Source organism: Onychomys torridus, chromosome 16, assembly GCF_903995425.1.
Source record: "Onychomys torridus chromosome 16, mOncTor1.1, whole genome shotgun sequence".
NCBI classification, from domain to species: Eukaryota; Metazoa; Chordata; class Mammalia; order Rodentia; family Cricetidae; genus Onychomys; species Onychomys torridus.
This window is the reverse complement of record NC_050458.1, coordinates 49,502,669-49,522,903: the sequence shown is the minus strand read 5'-3', so window position 1 is coordinate 49,522,903 and position 20,235 is coordinate 49,502,669. Positions and strand designations below refer to the sequence as shown.

At 50.7% G+C, this 20,235-nt stretch overlaps 1 protein-coding gene across 4 annotated transcripts in view; it reads right to left on the bottom strand.

Annotated features, from left to right (window-relative positions):
- Positions 1–16,671, bottom strand: part of Arhgap8 (Rho GTPase activating protein 8) — a 44,676-nt gene extending 28,005 nt beyond the window's left edge. The window contains exons 1-2 of one of the 4 annotated variants that reach the window (XM_036207970.1): positions 16,586–16,671; positions 555–701 (exon numbers count right to left, since the gene is read on the bottom strand). In XM_036207970.1, the coding sequence (XP_036063863.1) occupies positions 555–633 (79 nt within the window). In that variant the 5' untranslated portion in view covers positions 634–701; positions 16,586–16,671. The other 3 variants (XM_036207971.1, XM_036207972.1, XM_036207973.1) reach the window with 3 other exon arrangements.
- Between the last annotated feature and the right edge of the window lie 3,564 nt (positions 16,672–20,235).

Here is a 20,235-nt window from a genome sequence, read left to right as displayed (position 1 = left end):
CTAGGCCACAGCCTCGGATCCCCAAACAGCATTCATTCCATTAGAGCACTTATTAATGTACCGAAGTCCCCACAGCTTCTACGGTGCCTTGGCTGACCAAAAGCACCCACTTAGGTGGCATGCCATTCTTTAGTTAACTTTGGCAAGTCTCCAGATTTGGCTGTAGGACCCTGGGAAGGCTACACTACCCCTAGATGAAGCCACATCTGGTTACACCTGGAGGATATAACTGCCTCCTAAGAAGGAGTCCTGGGGGGAAGGTGGTCCCTGGCTCAGAACTGCCCTTCAGCCCACGGAAGTTAACTCAAGAACCGGAGTTAAAGACAGGAGCCAATGTTGAATGTTGTACCAAGCCCTGCGAGGGGAAGAGGAGATTTTCTTTGTGACAAGAATGATTCAGTGGGAGACTGCCAAAAATGTGTCCTACACTAAGTGCTCACTGGAAACAGAGAAACAGCCATGGTGGACAGAGGGAGCCTGTGACAGCCCACTATCCTGCAAGACCTAAAAGACTATACTGCCCAGTCTGGGGACCAGCCAGATGGTTCACCTACCTGCCACCTGCAGAATGCCGTGTCTGGCCACGTCGTAGAATGGGTGACTCGTGCTCAGCGTCGGGTCCTGGCTGGCCATGGACACTATTGAGGGCCCTCCTGTGGCCCCCAGTGTGGCTGTTGCTTCCTGGTCTCTCTGTAGCTCTGCTGGGGACACAGGAATTAAAGGGAGTCAGGAGGCAAGCTAGGTTAGGGGGACCTATCGTCAAGCATTGACAAATTGCTGTTAAATACTATTGGTATACCATTAACGGTTAGCTTTTATGGTAACCATCCTTTTCCAAGTGTGTTTTTGCTTTTAAGCTGAGATGTTGAGAGGGAGGAAAGCTGACTTCCTAGATAACAGCTTTTAGACCCTTCCCTGGTGCCTTGATGTTTTGAGTGGATGATTATCCTCCAAGTAGCCAGCCACGCATGGTTGCTCTGAGCGCTATGCAGGGCCTGGAGGAAGCCCCACAGCAGCCACAGCTGCTTGCTGTGCAAGCATGGCTCTGTCTCCCAAAGCTCTGTCTAGCCACACCCACTTCAACACCCTGCCATCAGCCTCAGTGAACTCTGCATGAGCCTGCAGCCACTTCTACCCAGACCCGAGGGAGAGTACTTCCCCTGGTGACCCAGCAGAAGGCTTGTGACTGGCTGAGTCCCTCACTGGAGTGAAGGCCTGCCACAGTTGTTAGAGATGCCCCAGCCAGGCTCTCACAGCCATTGCTCTATCTACAGGCTATGTGAATGAATCCCTTTGGGACTCAGAGGGAGGCAGTTTCCCGTGTCACCCCTCGGCCCGTTAAAGGCTTCTCGCTGGTGTCCATTTCTTGCTCATTTCTGGCTTTCCCCCCTTCATTTTTATTAGTTCTTTCATACAATGTGTTTTGATCTTATTCCTCCAACTACCCTTAGATCTACTGCTTCCCTACCAAAGTTGGGTGAACTTTGTGTCTTTGGTTTCTTCCTCTAAACTCATGAAAGTCAAATTTGTGCTGCCCATGTGTTCTTGGATTTGTGGCCTTTCACTGGAGCACGGTTCACTTACCAGGGGCTACATTTCTAAAAAAATATTCATTCATTCATTCATTTATTATGCATACAATATTTTGCCAGCATGTACGCCTACCCAGCAGAAGAGGGCACCAGATCTCATTATAGATGGTTGTGTGTCATCATGTGGTTGCTGGGAATTGAACTCGGGACCTCTAAGAGATCAGCCAGTGCTCTTAACCACTGAGCCATCTCTCCAGCCCCAGGGGCTGCATTCTTAAAAAACAAACAAACAAAAAAACCCTGACTCTCCCTCTCCCTGTGAGTTCAAGGCCAGCCTGATCCTCATAATAAGTTCAGGCTGGCTAGGGCTATGTAGTGAGATGCTTTCTAAAAACAAAACAAACAAACAAACACAACCAACCAAACAAACAGAGTACAGACGGAGATTTCCAGAGACTGCCTAGGGGCAGACGCAAAAGAACAAATGTGGTAGACACAAGAGCTGTGCAGGTCTGAAGAAGCTGAGGGCCCTAATTGCTACCAGAGTTCCAGGAGCTGCCAAAAGGCTCAGGGCTACAGACACCCAGACCTGGGAGCTACACACCTGTCACTGTGAGGGCTGGGATGCAGACACCCAGGCCTGGGAGCTGCACACCTGTCACTGTGAGGGCTGGGATGCAGACACCCAGACCTGGGAGCTACACACCTGTCACTGTGAGGGCTGGGATGCAGACACCCAGGTCTGGGAGCTGCACACCTGTCACTGTGAGGGCTGGGATGCAGACACCCAGGCCTGGGAGCTACACACCTGTCACTGTGAGGGCTGGGATGCAGACACCCAGGCCTGGGAGCTGCACACCTGTCACTGTGAGGGCTGGGATGCAGACACCCAGGTCTGGGAGCTGCACACCTGTCACTGTGAGGGCTGGGATGCAGACACCCAGGCCTGGGAGCTGCACACCTGTCACTATGAGGGCTGGGATGCAGACACCCAGGCCTGGGAGTGTCACACCTGTCACTGTGAGGGCTGGGATGCAGACACCCAGGCCTGGGAGCTGCACACCAGTCACTGTGAGGGCTGGGATGCAGACACCCAGGTCTGGGAGTGTCACACTGGTCACTGTGAGGGCTGGGATGCAGACACCCAGGCCTGAGAGCTGCACACCTGTCACTGTGAGGGCTGGGATGCAGACACCCAGGCCTGGGAGTGTCACACTGGTCACTGTGAAGGCTGGGATGCAGACACCCAGGCCTGGGAGTGTCACACCTGTCACTGTGAGGGCTGGGATGCAGACACCCAGGCCTGAGAGCTGCACACTAGCCAGTGCCACCTGTTGCTGCTGTCTCCTGTCACCACTGACTGTTGTCAGAAGCCAAGTTTTACAACAGCTGCCAAGTGCTGGGGCCCCGTGAGAGCTGACCATCACAGAGAAGGGGACTGAACGTCCCTCATACATGCACAAACAGAACTTTTCAAGATTGTGTGGGGCAAGGGTGGCTGACTCTGCCATTCCCTCCCCGACAGGGCTCAACAGGAAGATGCCCAGAGACAGGTGTGAGGCCTACAGTCCAGGCCCACAATCCCACAGTAAAGGGGCTTTTGGCCAGCAGCCCAAGTGAACAACTGTCAGTCAGCCCCCAGCATCCCTGGGCCCCAGTCTCTCTCTCTCCTCCCCCCCCCCCCCCCCCCGCTCTCTCTCTCTCATACACACACACACACACACACACACACACACACACACACACACACCATGAAATTGTACCAAGGATTGAACATGGAGCCTGTGTCTGGCCAAACCCCAAGCTACTAAAAAACAAAACAAAACAGGAATGATCACATGACCCAAGTCATCCAATCACAGTAGATTCAAGACTTTTAAACTCACCTTTTCTTTTGTAGTGTGTGTGTTTTGTTTTGAGACAGGGCTGGCCTCAAATCTGATATTCAGCTGAGGATGACCTTGAACTTCTGATCCTCCTGCCTGGGATTTTAGGCAAGTGGCACCATGATCAACTTTATATGATGTTAGAGATTGAAACTAGGACTTGGGCATGCTAGGCAAGGACTGTACCAACAGAACTAAACCCCCAGCTCTGATTTTGTTTTTGTTTTTTTAGGGCAGGGTCTCATGTAGCCCAGGCTAGCCTTGAACTGACTATGTAGTTTAGGATAGCCTTGAACTCTTCATCTTTCTGCCTCCACCTCATGTAAAGACTCCACCCAAGTCTTTGCACTTTTGTTGAAGGCAGCCTTTGGAAACCTGACCCGGGAGTGAAAGGCACCCCTTTATATCCCAGAAGAGCTTAGGTTTTTCGGTTAATAACTGATGGGAGAGGATTTCAAAACTGGGTGAATCTTTAAGCACCAGACAGGGGTCAGTAACCGTGACCAGCCTGGGCAAGTAAAAGCTTAGCAGCAACTCCAGCATACACAGGTCTGAGTAGTGGCCAGGCCTGGGGAAGCGACCCAGTGAGAGATGACAGAGGGCTCCTTTAGACAGCAGAGCGCCAAGAAAGAATGATGCGAACCTTGCAGGTGGCCAGGCCACGGGAGGTGCTCTAGTTATCCCCTGGAAGACTGTGAGGGGAGAAGTAGCCACGCCCACCTGAGGCAACTGGAGCCCCCTCCCCCCCAACCCCACTGACTGATGAGCTGAGGCTGGTGTGTGCCACTTGTAAGACACATGTCTGAGTAACTGGGAGACTCAGAGTGTTCGCTGTCTTCAGTCTATGCACACTACCTGGAGAGACCAGAGCCTCTTGGAATTTCTGTTTAAAAGTAGCCCTTCCAAATGATGAAGAAAGAGTTATAAAGAAAATAGTCAGATCCATAAGATGACTCAGGTAGTCATGGGACTTGTCATTAAGCCTGACAACTCCAGTTCCATCCCCAGAATGCACAGTGGAAGGACAGAACTTACAAGCTGGCCTCTGATCTCCATGTGTAGGTCATGGCATACCAGTGTGTGTTCCCCCCCACACACACAAAAATAACAAAGTAAGTAAATAAATAAATGTAATTAAAACTTTTAAAAATAATAATTTAAGCAGTTCTACAGGGTCTGGAAAGATTCCTCAGTGGTTAAGAGCATTGGCTGTTCTTGCAGAGGACCTGGGTTCAGTTCCAGCAGACACGTGTATGTAATTCCAGTTCCAGGGGAATCAGTGCAGCCTTCCAACCCACAACGACACTGCATGCATGTGGTACACATATACACATGCAGGCAAAACACTCCTATTTATTTACCGCTTTGTTTGTTTTTCAAGACAGGGTTTCTCTGTGTAACAGTCCTGGCTGTCCTGAAACTTGCTTTGTTTCAGGACCAGGCTGGCCTTGAACTCGCTGAGATCTGCCCACCTCTGCCTCCCAAGTGCTGGGATTAAAAGCACCTAGCTATTTCACATGTTCTAACAAGTCCCAGGCCACCCTTGTATTATAAAACTTCTGTCTGTAAAGCATTTTAAAACTCTGGTTGGCATTTAGAATAATTAGTAAAAACCAAGCATGAAGGGTGGCACAAGATAGTATTCCTATCTGCACCAAAGAACTCCAGGGCTGAGGATGCGGCTGGATGTTCCTGCATGAGGACCTGAGCTCAACTCCTCCAGAACCCAAGTAAAACAGCAAAACACAGCAGCACACACCTGCAGTCACAACACTGGGGAGTGGTACAGGAGGGCTCTGGGGATCACTGGCCAGCCAGTCTAGGGGAATTAGTAAGATCCAGGTTCAGTGAGAGACCCTGTCTCAGAAAATAAGGTGGAGAGTGTGATTGAGGTGGACTCTGGACATTGACATCTGACCTCCACAGATAAACACGGGGGGGGGGGGGGGTTGGGGGCAGGGAGGGAGAAAAACCAACTTTAATTCTTTGACAAAAAACACAGAAGAGTTGACAAGTGTATGTCTTCAAATACAGATGGGAAACTAAAAAAATGTAACCAGGAGACATCACTACAGACACTACAGCAGCTCTGTGTGCTGATAATCAGGGAGGTCAGACCTCTCTAGGCTAAGGTGTGAAACTTGTTAGAACTCATGATACTGACTAGTAAATGTGAGGCCTGCCTGGGTTGTACAGCAAGACTCTGTCTCAAAACAGAAACACACCTCCTCCCAATCTTCAGGCTACAGAAATGTTTAAGAAATATTACCAAGAGCTGGAAGCAGTGACTGAGGGGATGTGCCTTTCTCAACCACAGTGCCCTGAGGAGAACCAATCTCTACCTATCAGAGCTCTGTGTAGCATGAATTGTTAGAAGGTCTTATTAATAAAACAAACCTGGGGCTGGGTATTGGGGTGAATGTTGGAAGATCAGAGAAGCAGAACAAGCCACAGTCACCTCATCTTGACACTTCCTCAGCTGATCCTGTTTCCTCAGACTGGAAGCCTCTGAGTCCTCATTCAGAATGGACCTCAGCTGAACTACTGCTCAAAAGCCTAAAAGTTTAACCAGTTCCTGGTCCTCACGCCTTATACACCTTTCTGCTTCCTGTCATCACTTCCTGGGATTAAAGGCGTGTGTGCCACCATTTTCTGGCCTCTATATCTAGTGGCTGTCCTTATCTGACCCCAGATAAGTTTATTAGGATACACAATATTTTGGGGAACACAATATATCACCACAGCTCTGTGTTGCTTCAGTGCAGACTAGCCCAAGGTCATCCACAGGACAGCAAGCCCAGACTCTTGGCTTTGTGCTTCTGCAAGCTCTCCAGCAGGTGAGGTGATGTGAGTGAGTTCTCCCTGCTGAAGCTCCCTGCAGGGGTGTTGTTAAATTAGTCCACTTGCTACACACCCTCTTCCCCCTCCCCATGCTAGTCTATCCTCCCTGAAGCCCTCAGCCATCTGTGGCCCTGGTCAGGACTCTGCCACCATGCTGCTGTGTGGCTCTGGCCTGGAGTTTTGCTCCATCTGGGTGGTCAGACAGGCAGGGCAGTCGCTAATTTATTGCCAAGTCCCTGGAGCTGCCAGGGCAATGCTGGCAGGAGATCCTAAAAGAAAGGCATCCTAAATGGGGGAGGAACAGAGAGGGCAAAGGTCCCAGGAGAGAGCCAAGGGCATGATGCCTAGAGGGGTCAGCAGGAAGGAGTCTCCTGTGTCCCATCCCTTCTACATATACACTTGCAACAGACATGGAGACAGACGAATCTTGACTAGAGTACCTGTAATTCTGGATCACCTACCTCCCCATCCTAATCCTGTGACATTCCTTCCTACACTAGTGTGGACAGCTGAGACACCTTAACCCTCACATACCTCACACAGAGACTCGACCTGTGGCCTCCCCACCCTCAGTCTCCCCAAGCCTGCCCCGGTACTTTTCCACGTCACCTAACTCGAGAAGCTGAGGCTCTGAGCTGGGGAACCACTGGCCCAGGCCCCAGATGCATACTCAGGATCAGGTTTGCTTCCTGGCAGGGCGCAGGACATCAAGGCCAGGCTGCATGAGCCCACCTGCTCTCCAGTGCTCCTCAAATCCAAAATTATCCACGCTGGAGAACAGCTCACTGGGGATCTCACTGGTGTGGGATGATGCCTAGGCTGGGACTCTGAGCCCACCCACACCTTGCAGGGAAAACCTACTGCAAAAGCCAGCAAAGGAACTTGGCCCTCCGAGCCCACAGCTCAGGACACACATAGCCTGGGGTGGCTGGCCAGGAACCAGTAATGACTGAGAGGCCAGTCCTCACACCATCCCCAGGGCAAAGAAACTGCATAGAGCCCACAGCCATGGCCTCTGTAGCAGTGATGGCTCCATTTTCCTGTCCTCTGCTTTAGCCAACCAACATGTGGGTCCATTTCCCTTTATAAGCTCAAACTCGTTTGGCCTGGTCCTCTCTGTATGTTTCCCCATCATGATCTCGATGTCCCTTGCTCATAGAATCCCTCTTCTCTCATCAACTGGACCTCAAACTCTTTGATGAGCTCAAACTCTTTGGCCCTTGGCACAGCCTGGACTCTTTGTTCTGAAGTCTGCATAGTCAGCCCTACTGCACCAGTGGTAGGAAGGGGTGCCCCCTTCCCGCTGCAGCCACGGAGTGGGAATTAAAGCAAGGCTCCTCCAGCATCCCACACTGCTCTCAGCCTCACCTGACTCCTGGTGTTGTGGACAGTGGGAACCCGCCTCCCAGAGGAGTCTGAACAGACCCAAGAAGGAAGCTGGACCATACTGCCTCTGAGAGGTCTAGGAGGTTCTGAGAGTCCCCGAATCCTGTCCCCACCAGGTACCACATGGCTATCAGGCCCAGGAGCCACCGGAGATGCTAACTGACAGGTCCTAAGGAATGACTCTGTTTCAAGATGAGGCTGTACACACAGGCCCTTAACAGGGTCCCTTTTCTGTGTCAACTGGTTATGCCACCAATGCTAGGTGTTCGTTCAAACACTAGTCTCATCTGTGAAGATATTTGTGGGTGATGTTGACACTTAAGCCAGGTGGCTTCAGGTAGAGCACATTGACCCTCTTCAATGTAGGCAGGGGCCATCTAATCAGTAAAGACCCTAGGAGTGGCTCAACCCTCCAGTGTAGCTGGTTCCTCAGGCGTAGATTCCATTCTGAAGTTAAGCTGGGACTATTTTGAGTCACCTCATTAACATAAACTCAACTGTAGCTGAAAGAGCTCAAAACATATAGCAAATGATGCTCATTAGATATAGAGATATAGATATAGATATAGACGTAGACATAGATATAGATATAAATATAAACATAGACATAAATATAGATATAAACATAGACATAGATATAGACATAGACATAGATATAGACATAGACATAGATATAGATATAGATAAGACATAGACATAGATACAGATATAGACATAGACATAGATATAGGTATAGACATAGACATAGACATAGATATAGATATAGACATAGACATAGACATAGATATAGATATAGACATAGACATAGACATAGACATAGACATAGACATAGACATAGACATAGACATAGACATAGACATAGATATAGACATAGACATAGATATAGATATAGGTATCCAGGTCCTAGCATAAGCTAGGCAATTGCTCTTCCACTGAGTCACACTACTCCCAGTTTCCATACGCCATATATATATATCTGGCATGTGGGGTGTGTGCGTGCATGCGTGTGTGTGTGTGTGTGTGTGTGTGTGTGTGTGTGTGTGTGTGTGTGCAGCTGCACATACATGCAAATGCAGAGGTCAGAGGAAGACATCAGGTATCCTGTCAGTCTCTGCCTTATTCCCTAGAGACACGGTCTCTCAGTGAACCCAAAGCTAGGTTGGCAGACAGCAAGCCCCAGAGGTCCTCCTGTCTCTGCCTGCCTCCCCAGGGCTAGGGTTACAGGTACACAGCCACACCCAGCTTTCTTTGTTTGTTTTGTTTTGTTTTTTCAAGACAGGGTTTCTCTGTGTAGTTTTGGAGCCTGTCCTGGAACTCACTCTGTAGACCAGGCTGTCCTCGAACTCACAGAGATCCGCCTGGCTCTGCCTCCCAAGTGCTGGGATCAAAGGCGTGCGCCGCCGCCACCACCACCACCTGGCTTCACACCCAGCTTCTTACAAGGGGGCTAGAGATCAGAACTCAGAACCTCAAGCTTCCACTGCAATCACACTTACTCACTGAGCCCGCACCCACCAATGTACATTTTCCTGGCTATAGACCCGGTCTGGCCTCTATCCAACCTCCTCACTCTGGAGGGGAATTCTCCATGTCCCACAGGAGTGTCAGCCCTCTTGGCACTGGCACCTACATCATAGCAATCCCACTAGGGGTGAGCAGAGATTCATAACTCCAGCTTTCTGGGTCTCCCTAGGTGGAGTGAAGTTTCACAGGAGCCTGAGACACGCCCCCCCCCATGCCCCATGCAGGGCCAGCGTAGTCGAGGGCCCTCATAAATGCCAGAGTGACAAGTCCCGCTGCAAACAGATCTGTCCTGCTCAGTGCTTCTGGGCCTCAGCCCTGTCCCCCAGCCTGCCTGGCTCTGCCAGTACACACATACACACACACACACACACACACACACACACACACACACACACCTGCCTGTGTCCACTGCCTCCACTTGCTCCCTTTGCAGCTCAGTGGACTCCAGGAGTCTCCCCCATTGGGGACTTATTCCTGGGAGAGCCATTGGCATCTGTGATGCTGGGGGAGCTTCAGTCTTTGTTGGTGCCCAAGACCAGAACAGGCACTCCAGCAGCAGGCATGCTATGCAAAACAGATTCCAAACCACCCAAGGGGTCTATTTATGATTCACAGCAAAGTGGTTTGCTGCTGTCAAAATGTGTTTGCATATTACACAAACAGACCCTCATAGCAATTATCTTAATGCTGTAGCTACAAATGAACACCTACTTACTTCGGGCAAATTAACTCTGGATTTACCTTAAACAGCACAGCCCATCGGGGGTGGGGCACACGGATAAAGAGCTCAGTGGATGTGCACATCTCCAGGCTCTCTCAGAATTCAGGAGAGGGGTCCCATACCACCATTCCTAACCCTCTAAGGCTCAGAAAGAAAGAGGCATGTCATATTTGCCTCAGACGCCACAGCAGGATCCATATTTTTGTTTCAAACATGCTTGTGGCCACAGGCCCTCCCCTATGCCCACACCTTACCAACAAGGCCATGGAGGTCACTGGTGCTGGCAAGAGGCACACACAGACTACTTACTTGTCCAGAGGGAGAGCTAGGGAGCCACCAGAATCTGAGCACAAGATGCAGGTGAGAGACTGGGGGTTGGGGGCGGGGCAGGAGAGGTGGGCAACAGTGGTGAAGTCCTTGTGGCTGACTGTCAGGAGACTGGAGTTCAAGGTCCCTCCTCGTCTAGCCCCACTCTCATCTGGAACCCCTGGCATCACCATTCGGGCACAGCTGGCACCCCCACTGGGGGTGGGGGGTGGGGAGATGGGGGTGGGTGGGGTGCCTGGCCTTCTGCTCTTCCCAAAAAGGATGCTGAAGCCTGAGATCATGCCCTCAATGCCTAGTCTCAGCCCCAAACATCCTTGTCTTAGTTTTTCTGTTGCTATGATAAAACGCTCTGACCCAAAACAACTTTGAGGAGGAAAGGGCTTCATTCATCATTGAGGGAAATCAAGGCAGGAACCAAAGAGGAATGCTGCCTCCTGGCTTGCTCATGGGCTCAAGCTCAGTTAGTTTGCATATGTAGCCCAGGCCCACCTACCTATGGATGTGCTGCCCATTGTGGGATGGACCCTCCCACATCAATCACCAGTCAAGACAGTCCTTTACAGACCACGGCCACACGGGCCAATCTGGTCTGTGAGATTCCTCACCTGAGGTTCCCTCTTTCCAGGTCATTCTAGGTGTGTTGAGTTAAGAATAAAAATTAGCCGGCCTTTAATCCCAGCACTCGGGAGGCAGAGCCAGGCAGATCTCTGTGAGTTCAAGGCCAGCCTGGGCTACCAAGTGAGTTCCAGGAAAGGTGCAAAAGCTACACAGAGAAACCCTGTCTCGAAAAACAAAACAAAAACCAGAAAAAAAAAAAAAAAAAAAAAAGAATAAAACTTAAACAGAACACTTGGCTGTCCAATGCCTGCTCAGTGCTTCCTGTTTCAACTCTTATCTTCCGGAAGTCCCCATCCCCCACCCAAGGGCTGCCTCTAGAAAACAAGATGGACCACTTCCACCCTGTGCCTCTTGCTTCAGCCCCATGATCCTCAGGTGCTCTTTACACACCACACTGTGGCCGCCTCAGAGCCTTTGCACATACTGTCCTTGTTACCTAGAACACACAGCCCACACAAGGCAAGTGATCCATAGCCAACGTCACCTCTCATCCCTGACTGAAGTCCGACTTGTTCAGTCTCGATTCAACAGTCCTGCCTCAAACTTCCCATGCTTCCTCACAGGAGCTAAGAACCAGCCATAACTCCAGTTCCAGGGGCTCTGACACCCTCTTCTGGCCTCTAGGGACACTGCACACGCATGGTGCACAGTCATATATGTAGGCAAAACACTCATACACATAAAATAAAAATAAATAAAACTTTAAAAAATAAGAGCTGGAGAGATGGTCCAGCAGTAAGTTAGGAACACTTACTGCTCTTCCAGAGGACTGAGGTTCAGTTCCCAGAGTGCGTCACAGCCATCTGTGACTCCAATTCCAGGGGCTCCAAGTCCCCTCTGGCCTCCTTGGGAACCTGCACTCATGGGCACACACCCATAGACAGACACACAGACACACTCATGTATGTATAATGAAAAAAATAATAATTTTGGGCGAAATGGATAGATAGTGGGCTGGAGAGATGGCTCAGTAGTTGTGGGATGTTCTGTATATCAAATGTGTTGCTCTGATTGATTAATAAATAAAACACTGATTGGTCAGTAGCCAGGCAGGAAGTATGGGCAGGACAAGCCGAGAAGAGAATTCTGGGAAGTGGAAGTCTGAGGCAGAGAGACACTGCCAGCTGCCACCATTTCAAGAGATGTAAGCCACACACCACATGGCAAAGTATAGATCAATAGAGATGGATTAATTTAAGATAGAAGAAGTAAATAGCAAGAAGCCTGCCATGGCCATACAGTTTGTAAGCAATATAAGTCTCTGTGTGTTTTCTTGGTTGGTTCTAAGCCGCTGTGGGACTGGTGGGTGAGAGAGATTTGTCCTGACCCTGGGCCAGGCAGGACCAGAGAAACTCTCCAGCTACACACATGTATGTATAATGAAAATAATAAAAATTTTGGGTGAAATGGATCAATAGCGGGCTGGAGAGATGGCTCAGTAGTTGGGAGTTCCCATTGTTCCAGAGGACCTGAGCTCCATTTCCAGCACCCACATCAGCTGGCTCACAACTTCCTAAAACTCCAACACTAGGGATCTGATGCCCTATTCTGGCCTCTGAGAGTACTGACCAACACACACACACACACACACACACACACACACACACACACACACCTGCACAGCTTGAGAGATGGGTGGCATAGTTGCAGGGACCTCAGGGAGACCGAGACACTGACTTAGAGCCTGTTCTGGGACCTCAGGGTTCCAATCTACTGTAGATCACAAACCCAGCAAACCCCAGCCCAGGCATCCCGTCCCTTCAGCAGTGACACTGTAGAATTGAATTTTGAGGCCAGTGGGAAAAAAATGCAAGGGTAGCTCCTAGAAATCTCCAGAATCCAGACCTGCCTAACCAGTTCCTTCGGAGAGTACCTGGCTCCTGCCCTCTCGGATTGAAAGGTCATTTCTTGCTCCCAAGTTGGAGCTGGCTGGACTTCAGCAGGGAAGGCCAGCAACACACAAATTCACTCAACACCTAGGCTTGCTCCCAGAGGCCACAGACAGAATGAACGCTAACAAACATGATCTCTCCCAAAGCTGTGTGACCTGTTTGAGGCACTCTGCACAAATCAACTTAGTTTGATCCCCCTCCATAACTCTGGAGTACGGAACTTCCCAGGTGAGGAAAACAAGGCTCAGAGTGGCTGGCAATTGACTCAAGGTCACACAGCCTGTGGCCAGGGTGTGGAGACCCACTCCCAGCTGTTAACCGTTACACAGCCTCCACTGAACACACACACAATATCCTCCAAGCTTCAACGGCCTTAGGATGCCCATGAGAGAGAAGATGGGGACCCAAAGCAGTAGCTTGGGGAGAGCCATTCACTCAACCCTGCTTCAAGGAACCCCAGAAACCTGGACAATGGGCTACCAGAAGTTCCATACTGTACACCAGATCCAAGTCTGTCCCCACCCACAGGAGCCACCCAAGGAGCCTCCAGATACCTGTGGGACATGTTCAGCAAGCATCAAATGTAACCACATACCGGGGGAAAATAAATAGTGGAAAACGTCTTATTTCTATCCCTGTGCTAACGTCTGTGACACAGGACAGAAGGACATGGAAAATAATGAAAGCAGGAAAAAGGAAAGGAACCCTCGCCCACGAGTCTGGTTGAAGCTTCTCCCTAGACGAGAAGCAGAATTTTAGCACATTCAACACCTACTAAAGGTCTTTTCCATTCCCAGCTCTAAATCTGCAATTTTCTAAGACTCTCACAGAAAACTCCATTTACAGTAAAACACATCCCAAGACCCTTGTGTAACCTTAGAGGTTCTTGATTTAACTTTATCAGAATGTAACCCACCTCCAGAGCCACCCCATAATTTTACCTGGCGAAGAGACGGGGTTAGGGTGGGGGGAGACGAGAGATTCTTAGCAACCTTTTGAGACATAATTTGAAAGCCACTAAAATGGTCTATATGGCTAATGCTAAGACACTTATTGGCGCTCCCTTAAGAAGCCCCTGCCCACATTTGGATATATCTTAATTTTTCCTTGAGTGCTTCTCTTTCTTTTAACCCCAGTGCTTAAAATTTATGTAAAAATATCTTTTAGTGGACAGTTGTGGTGGCAGCGTGGCACAGACCTTTAAAATCCCAGCACTCAGCAGGCAAAGACAGCAGGAGCTCTGTGAGTTCGAGGTCAGCCTGGTTCTACATAGCAAGTTCCAAGACAGTCACAGATACATAGAGAAACCTTGTCTCAAACCAACCACAGAAGTCTTTTAGGGGCTGGAGAGATGGCTCAGCAGTTAAGAGCATGGACTGCTCTTGCAAAGGACTCAAGTTCAGTTCCCAGCATCCACATCAGGTAGCTCACAACTGCTAGCTCCAGGGGATCTGACACCCTCTATGGTCTCCACAAGAGCCTGGCCTCGTGTGCACATTCCCACTCCCTCCCCACACACAGACACACATCATTTAAAATAAAACCATTATGTTTTAAATGTAATAAGAAGGTGTTGAATCCACTGGAACTGGGGTTACAGGAGGTTGTGAGCCACTACATGGGTGCTGGACTATCTCTCCAGCCCACAAACATTCTTGTAATAAATAGCAACTCTTCATTGCAAAGCCTCCCTCCCTAGTGTGTTTTTGTCTTCTTGAGCACCTCCCTTTCCACTTTTAATTAAACTCCAACTCTGTTTCACACTGCCTAGTCCTGAAATCCCCTTTTAAGTGGAAGCCACAGATCCTGGCTGAGGTCCCTACAGGAACTTCTCAGGCCACTGAGGGCCAAAGTATGGAGGTGCACATCTGCCTCTCACTGTGTACATCTGGAAGGGCAGGTGGTTCCTGGAGGGCTTCTAAAGCCTCCAAATTTCATCAGCCTGCTCCCACCAAGGCAGATTCCAAACCTGGCTTCCATTTACCAGTCCTGGGGCCTAGGACTCCCCTGCCTCAATTTCCCCATCCGTGAAGTAGGCAATACCACTGCCATCTCAGGAGGCTGGTTTGAGTGAGGAATGAGGCAATTGGCATGCAAGGATGACTTGACCTCTGCTAGGGGACTTTGCAGATGTGGAGGCAGCTCCCCACAGCAACGTGGCCAGCTCAAAATCCACTCACCTGGCTAGGTGTAGTGGTTCATTTTTGTAATGTCAGCATTTGGAAGATTGAGGCAGGAGGATTACCTCGAGTTTAAAGCCAGCCTGGGCCAAATAGTGAGACCAGTCTCCAAACAAAATAAAATAATCAAGCTCTCCCAAATCCTCCTCAAGTTTTAGCTGAATCATGTGACCAGTGCCTCAATTTTCCCCACCAGTGAAATGAAGGTGATTTAGGGGTTGGGATGGGTTTCTAGTGTGGTCGGGCACCTCCAGGTGACAGCTCTTGGCTAGCCTGTTATATTTTATTTTATTATTAGAGACAGGGTCTCACCCACCCAGGCTGGCTTCAAACTCACTGTGTAGCCACAGATGACTTTCTGTCATCTCTGTGGTAAATGCTGGGATTACAGCCTTAGGCCACCACACTTCTGGTTTGTGCGCCACTGGGGAGCCACAGGGCTTTGCGAATGCTAGGCAGGGGTTCTATTAACTTAGCTACATCCCTAGCCCTGCAGTCCTCTTTTACTGATATTATTGACAGGGTACCCCAAACCTTCACTTAGAGACACCAGGACTCGCCGGATGACTAGCCAGGGGAATACCGAACCTTACCCAGCTCTCCGAAATTTCACTGTCCTGTGAGCAGATCCAAGCACACGGCCTGGGCATGCCCATCTCCACCTCTTCTGTACCTCCCAGCAACCTCTGAGGGCCATACCCCATCTGCTTATCTCCCACCCAACTTCCAGCTCAACTGCAGCCTCCTCCAGGAAAGTCTCCACACCCTATGGCTTTGATCACAGAGAGCTGATTCTGGGCTCCGGAGAGCTGGGCACCCGCGGGAGGCTGACCTGACTGACCCTCTGGGAGTAGCTGAGCTCAGACTTCCAGTCCCCTGCCCCCTCCCCCATCCCGGCGCTGAGTGGGGGGAGGGCTTGGCGGGGCATTCCACAAGGAACTCCCAAGCATATTCTGAAACGACAGAGGCCAGTGGAGGGTTGCCTACTTTCCAAACTGTCGAGTCGAACTGAGGACTCAAGTGCGCCCCGACTCTCGCTGACAGCGCGCACACTCGACGGAAGTCTCAGAGCAGAACCTGTCTGCAGCCTGGGACCAGTCAACAGTCCCAGGACGTCCCCACCCCAGTCAACAGGACGGAGGAATGCCACCCCTCCCCCCTGGTGGCCTCCGCAATTTCCCCAGCACAGCCCCGGCGCCCAGCAACATTCTCGGGAGGCCTTGGCCAGATTTGGGAAAACGAAAGAAACCCGCGCAGGCTGCCCTGCCTAAGTGGGGACTTCCGAGGCTCACGGCCTATAAATCCTGGGAGTTGGACCCAGTGTGACAAGATGACCAGACAGACCCCAGCCTCAGGCCCCACGTGCATCCTCAGCACCCGCCCCGGCCTCAGTGTTCCCACCTGTGAAGCGGGAATGATGCCACCACGATGAGCTCAGGTTTGATGGGGGAGCCGAGCGGCCAGTGCCGGGTGCTGAGCCCGGTGGTCCAAAGGGGACTGAACCCAGGTCAGAAGGAAGCGAGGAAGGTAGGGGGCACCGAGAGCGGGGAGGGGTGGGGAGTGGAGGGACAGCCAGGGGAAGGTGGGGTGGGAAGGGATCAGAAGCACAGGAACCGTGACTCCCCAACCAAGCAGTTCTCCCAGGGTGGGGGACTCACCCGACCACAGGGCAGCTCACCTGGCCTCTGCAACTCCAGCCGCTCACCTGGCCAGGCCCCTCCCCGCCAGGCCCCGCCCCACGTCCTGAGGCGCACAGCCCGGAGTCCTCAGAGTGGGCGGGATCAGATCAGGGCCGGAGGGAGCAGAGGGACACTGTCCCTGTGTCGCCTCCACACCCGCTGCCAGCCCGCAGGTTTACCCTCATTCGGGATGAGGCGGGACACCGGAGATCGGTGCTGAGTTAGGAAACTGAGCCCGCATCCTGGATCACCCGACCCGCCGTCCCAGGCCTGACTCAGGCTGCGAGGGCTCCCTCCACCCTCGGTGCGTCGCTGTCCCTGCCCGAGAAGCGAAGCCAGGGTTGGAGACTCAGAACCACTCCCACGCCCCTGTGACTTGCCTCCAGGCACAAGGAGGTCTTGATGTCCTAGGGAGCGCAGACGAGAGGTGGAGGGAGGCTCGAAAGTGGCATTACCAGAGCGCGTACTTCTGCCTCCAGGTTGCTGCTTCCAGTACTTCCTGATGTCATGCTGGGCCGGCACCTCTTTCCACCTACACCCCATCTCCTTCATCCACTTGCTGTCCACCAACCTCCGACTCCGATGACCCCTAGCTCCTACCTCAATCCCAAGCTCAGGCTCCTAGCTGTCCACTGGATACCCAACCTCTGGAGCGGCACACTCACCCGCTCCCCAAGCCTTGCCCATCTCATTCTTCCTACGGTGGGGGCCAAACCGCTGAGTCCTCACATCCTATGTGTGGGACACTCTCAAGCCCCGTTAGCCACCCCGTTAGTACCACCACTTCCCAGGGAGTCAAGTTAGTGGCCTCCTGTCCATCTGTTCCCACACAGGGTCTGGGGGTCCCTTTCTGAGGACCCTCACACCAAGCTCCACTTGAAGTTTCTCCTGTCCAATAGATGAGGCAGCTTCCTAAGTCAGCTGCCCTGCATGGAGGGGACATGGTCCTGAGGAACCAGTTAAAACAGTGTGGGATTGATACCACCCACCTCTAGAGGGTGTAGTGACTTCAGGGGACATCCAGTGCAAGCCACCACCTCCTGCCTCCAGAAGTAACTGGGCCTCAGGCCAGCAGCACAGTGGATCTGTTGGAATTTGCTGGACGGTGGGGAAGAGAAAAAATACAGTTCACTGTATCTACCACCTCACCCTAGTAGAGGAAGCTTGGCTCATGGGGGGCATTAGTGAAAGTCAAAAACATCTCCACCCTCCTTTGCTGAGCCCATAACTGAAGCCCCTATAACAGAAGACAGCTTAACAAGCCAGATTATTTCATGTAAGATTTTAAATGTTTTTAACTTATTTCTATTTCACGTGTGTGGGTGTTTTGCTTTCACGTATGTCTGCACACCACATGCATGCAGTGTCCATGGAGCTCAGAAGAGGGCATCAGATCCCCTGGAACTGGGGTTGTGGGCAGCCATGTGGATGCAGGGAACTGAGTCTAGGCTGTATGAGGAGCCAATGTCCTTAACCAATGAGCCACCTCTCTAGTCCCATTTTATGTGAGGTCTTTTTGTTTTTTATTAGTTTGTTTTGTTTTGTTTTGTTTTGTTTTGTTTTTTGAGACAGGGTTTCTTTGTGTCGTTTTGGTGCCTGTCCTGGATCTCACTCTATAGACCAGGCTGGACTTGAACTCACAAAGATTGGCCTGGCTCTGCCTCCTGAGTGCTGGGATTAAAGGCGTGCGCCACTGCCACCTGGCTCGTGTGAGTTTTAGGGGACATGGGAAGCTTCATAAAGAAAGGAAGACCCAGAGAAACAGGTGCATTATGTATTTTCATACTTGGGTTTGAGGAGGGGCATTAGTCAGGGGGGAATATGATTGGCAGGCATGACCTTTTGGTCATGGCTTAATGGTAATAAACTGGAGGAAGTTAGCCCCGTCGTTGTGTCCCCGTATCAGGAGATGAGAGTGTTCTCTTCCCCTGGGTGTCACGAGGCACTTCTCATGGGGTCTTATGACCTGCTCAGGGGAGAAAGGACAGGGAAGGATGAAATGTCTATGACAGAAGGAGCTTAAGGAAAGAAGGGTTCATTTTGGCCCCCAGTTTGAGGGAACAGCAGGGCAGTGGTACTGAGAGATATGCTGGTGCATGGGTCACTTTCTGTTTCTTTTTCTTTTTAGTAAGTGGGAGTGTGTGTGTGTGTGTGTGTGTGTGAGAGAGAGAGAGAGGGGGGGGGTATCCTCAGAGGCTAGAAGAAGGTGATAGATCCCTGGGAACTGGAGTTACAGCCAGTGTGGGCCACCCAACTTTGGTGCTGGGAATTGAACTCAGGTCCTCTGCAAAAGCAGGACGCTCTCTTAATGGCAGAGCCATCTCTCCTGTTCCTTCCTTCGCTTTGGGACCCCAGCCCAATAGACTGTGACACCCACATTCAAGATGGGTCCTCCTAGGTCTCCAGAAGTCACATCATACCCCTAGGTGTCTGTCACTTAGGTTGAATTTGAACACTTCAAACCATCACTGCTTCTTCCTGAATCAACTTTCCCAAGTACCACATTTGGGGGCAGTGCATTCTGAACCCACATCACTAGCCATTTGGTCACCATGGTGGGATCTAGGCTTAGGATGAGGTAGACTTGGCAGGGACCTGAGTCTGTGGCAACATCGAACATTTCCTGGATCAAACCTGCCTTGAGGCCTTCTTACCTTTGAGCTTCATGCATCCAAACCATCTATTTTTGTTTGAGCTTGTGTTTTTTTATTCCACAGGAGTCAAAGCACCCTGATGGAAAAATCAGCCTTTTTATTTTCCTATCAATACAAGGAATAGAACCTGGTGTCTCCCACATCCTGGAAGAGATATGCTGCCACTACTCTGGCTTTTTATCTAAGTTGTCTCTTTGACAAAGCTAGCAGCAGGGAAAAAAATTCATCCCAGGGGAGGATGATAATCAACCGAGTCTAAGATATTAGACTGTATTAGTCAGGGTTCTCTAGAGGAACAGAACTGATAGAATGTAAGTATATGAGAGGGATTTATTAGAATAGCTTGCAGGCTGTGGTCCAGCCAGTCCAACAATGGCTGTCTACCAACAGAAGTCCCAAGGATCCAGGAGATGTTCAGTCCATGAGGCTGGATGTCTCAGCAGGCCTTCGGTATGCTGGAATCTCAAAGAAGCAGGCTCTCACGCCAGTGATGGAATGGACTTGCCAGCGAGAGCAAGCAGGCAAAGAGAGCGAGCTTCCTTCTTCCATGCCCTCTCCATAGGCTGCCAGCAGAAAGTGTGGCCTGGATTAAAGGTGGATCTTCCCACCTCAGAAAATCCGGATTAAAAGTGGGTCTTCTCACTTCAAATGATTTACTTAAAAAGAAAAAAAAAAAAAAAATCCCTCACGGGTGTGCCCAGCTGTTTGTGTTCTAGTTCATTTCAAATGTAGTCAAGGTGACAACCAAGAATAGCTAACACACACACACACACACACACACACACACACACACACACACATACAAGAATAGCTATCACACACACATGCACGCACACATACATACACATACACACACACACATACACACACATACACACACAAGAATAGCTATCACACACACACACATGCACGCACACATACATACACACACACACACACACACACACACACACACACACACACACACACAAGGATCTTTCCAGAACGGTCACTTG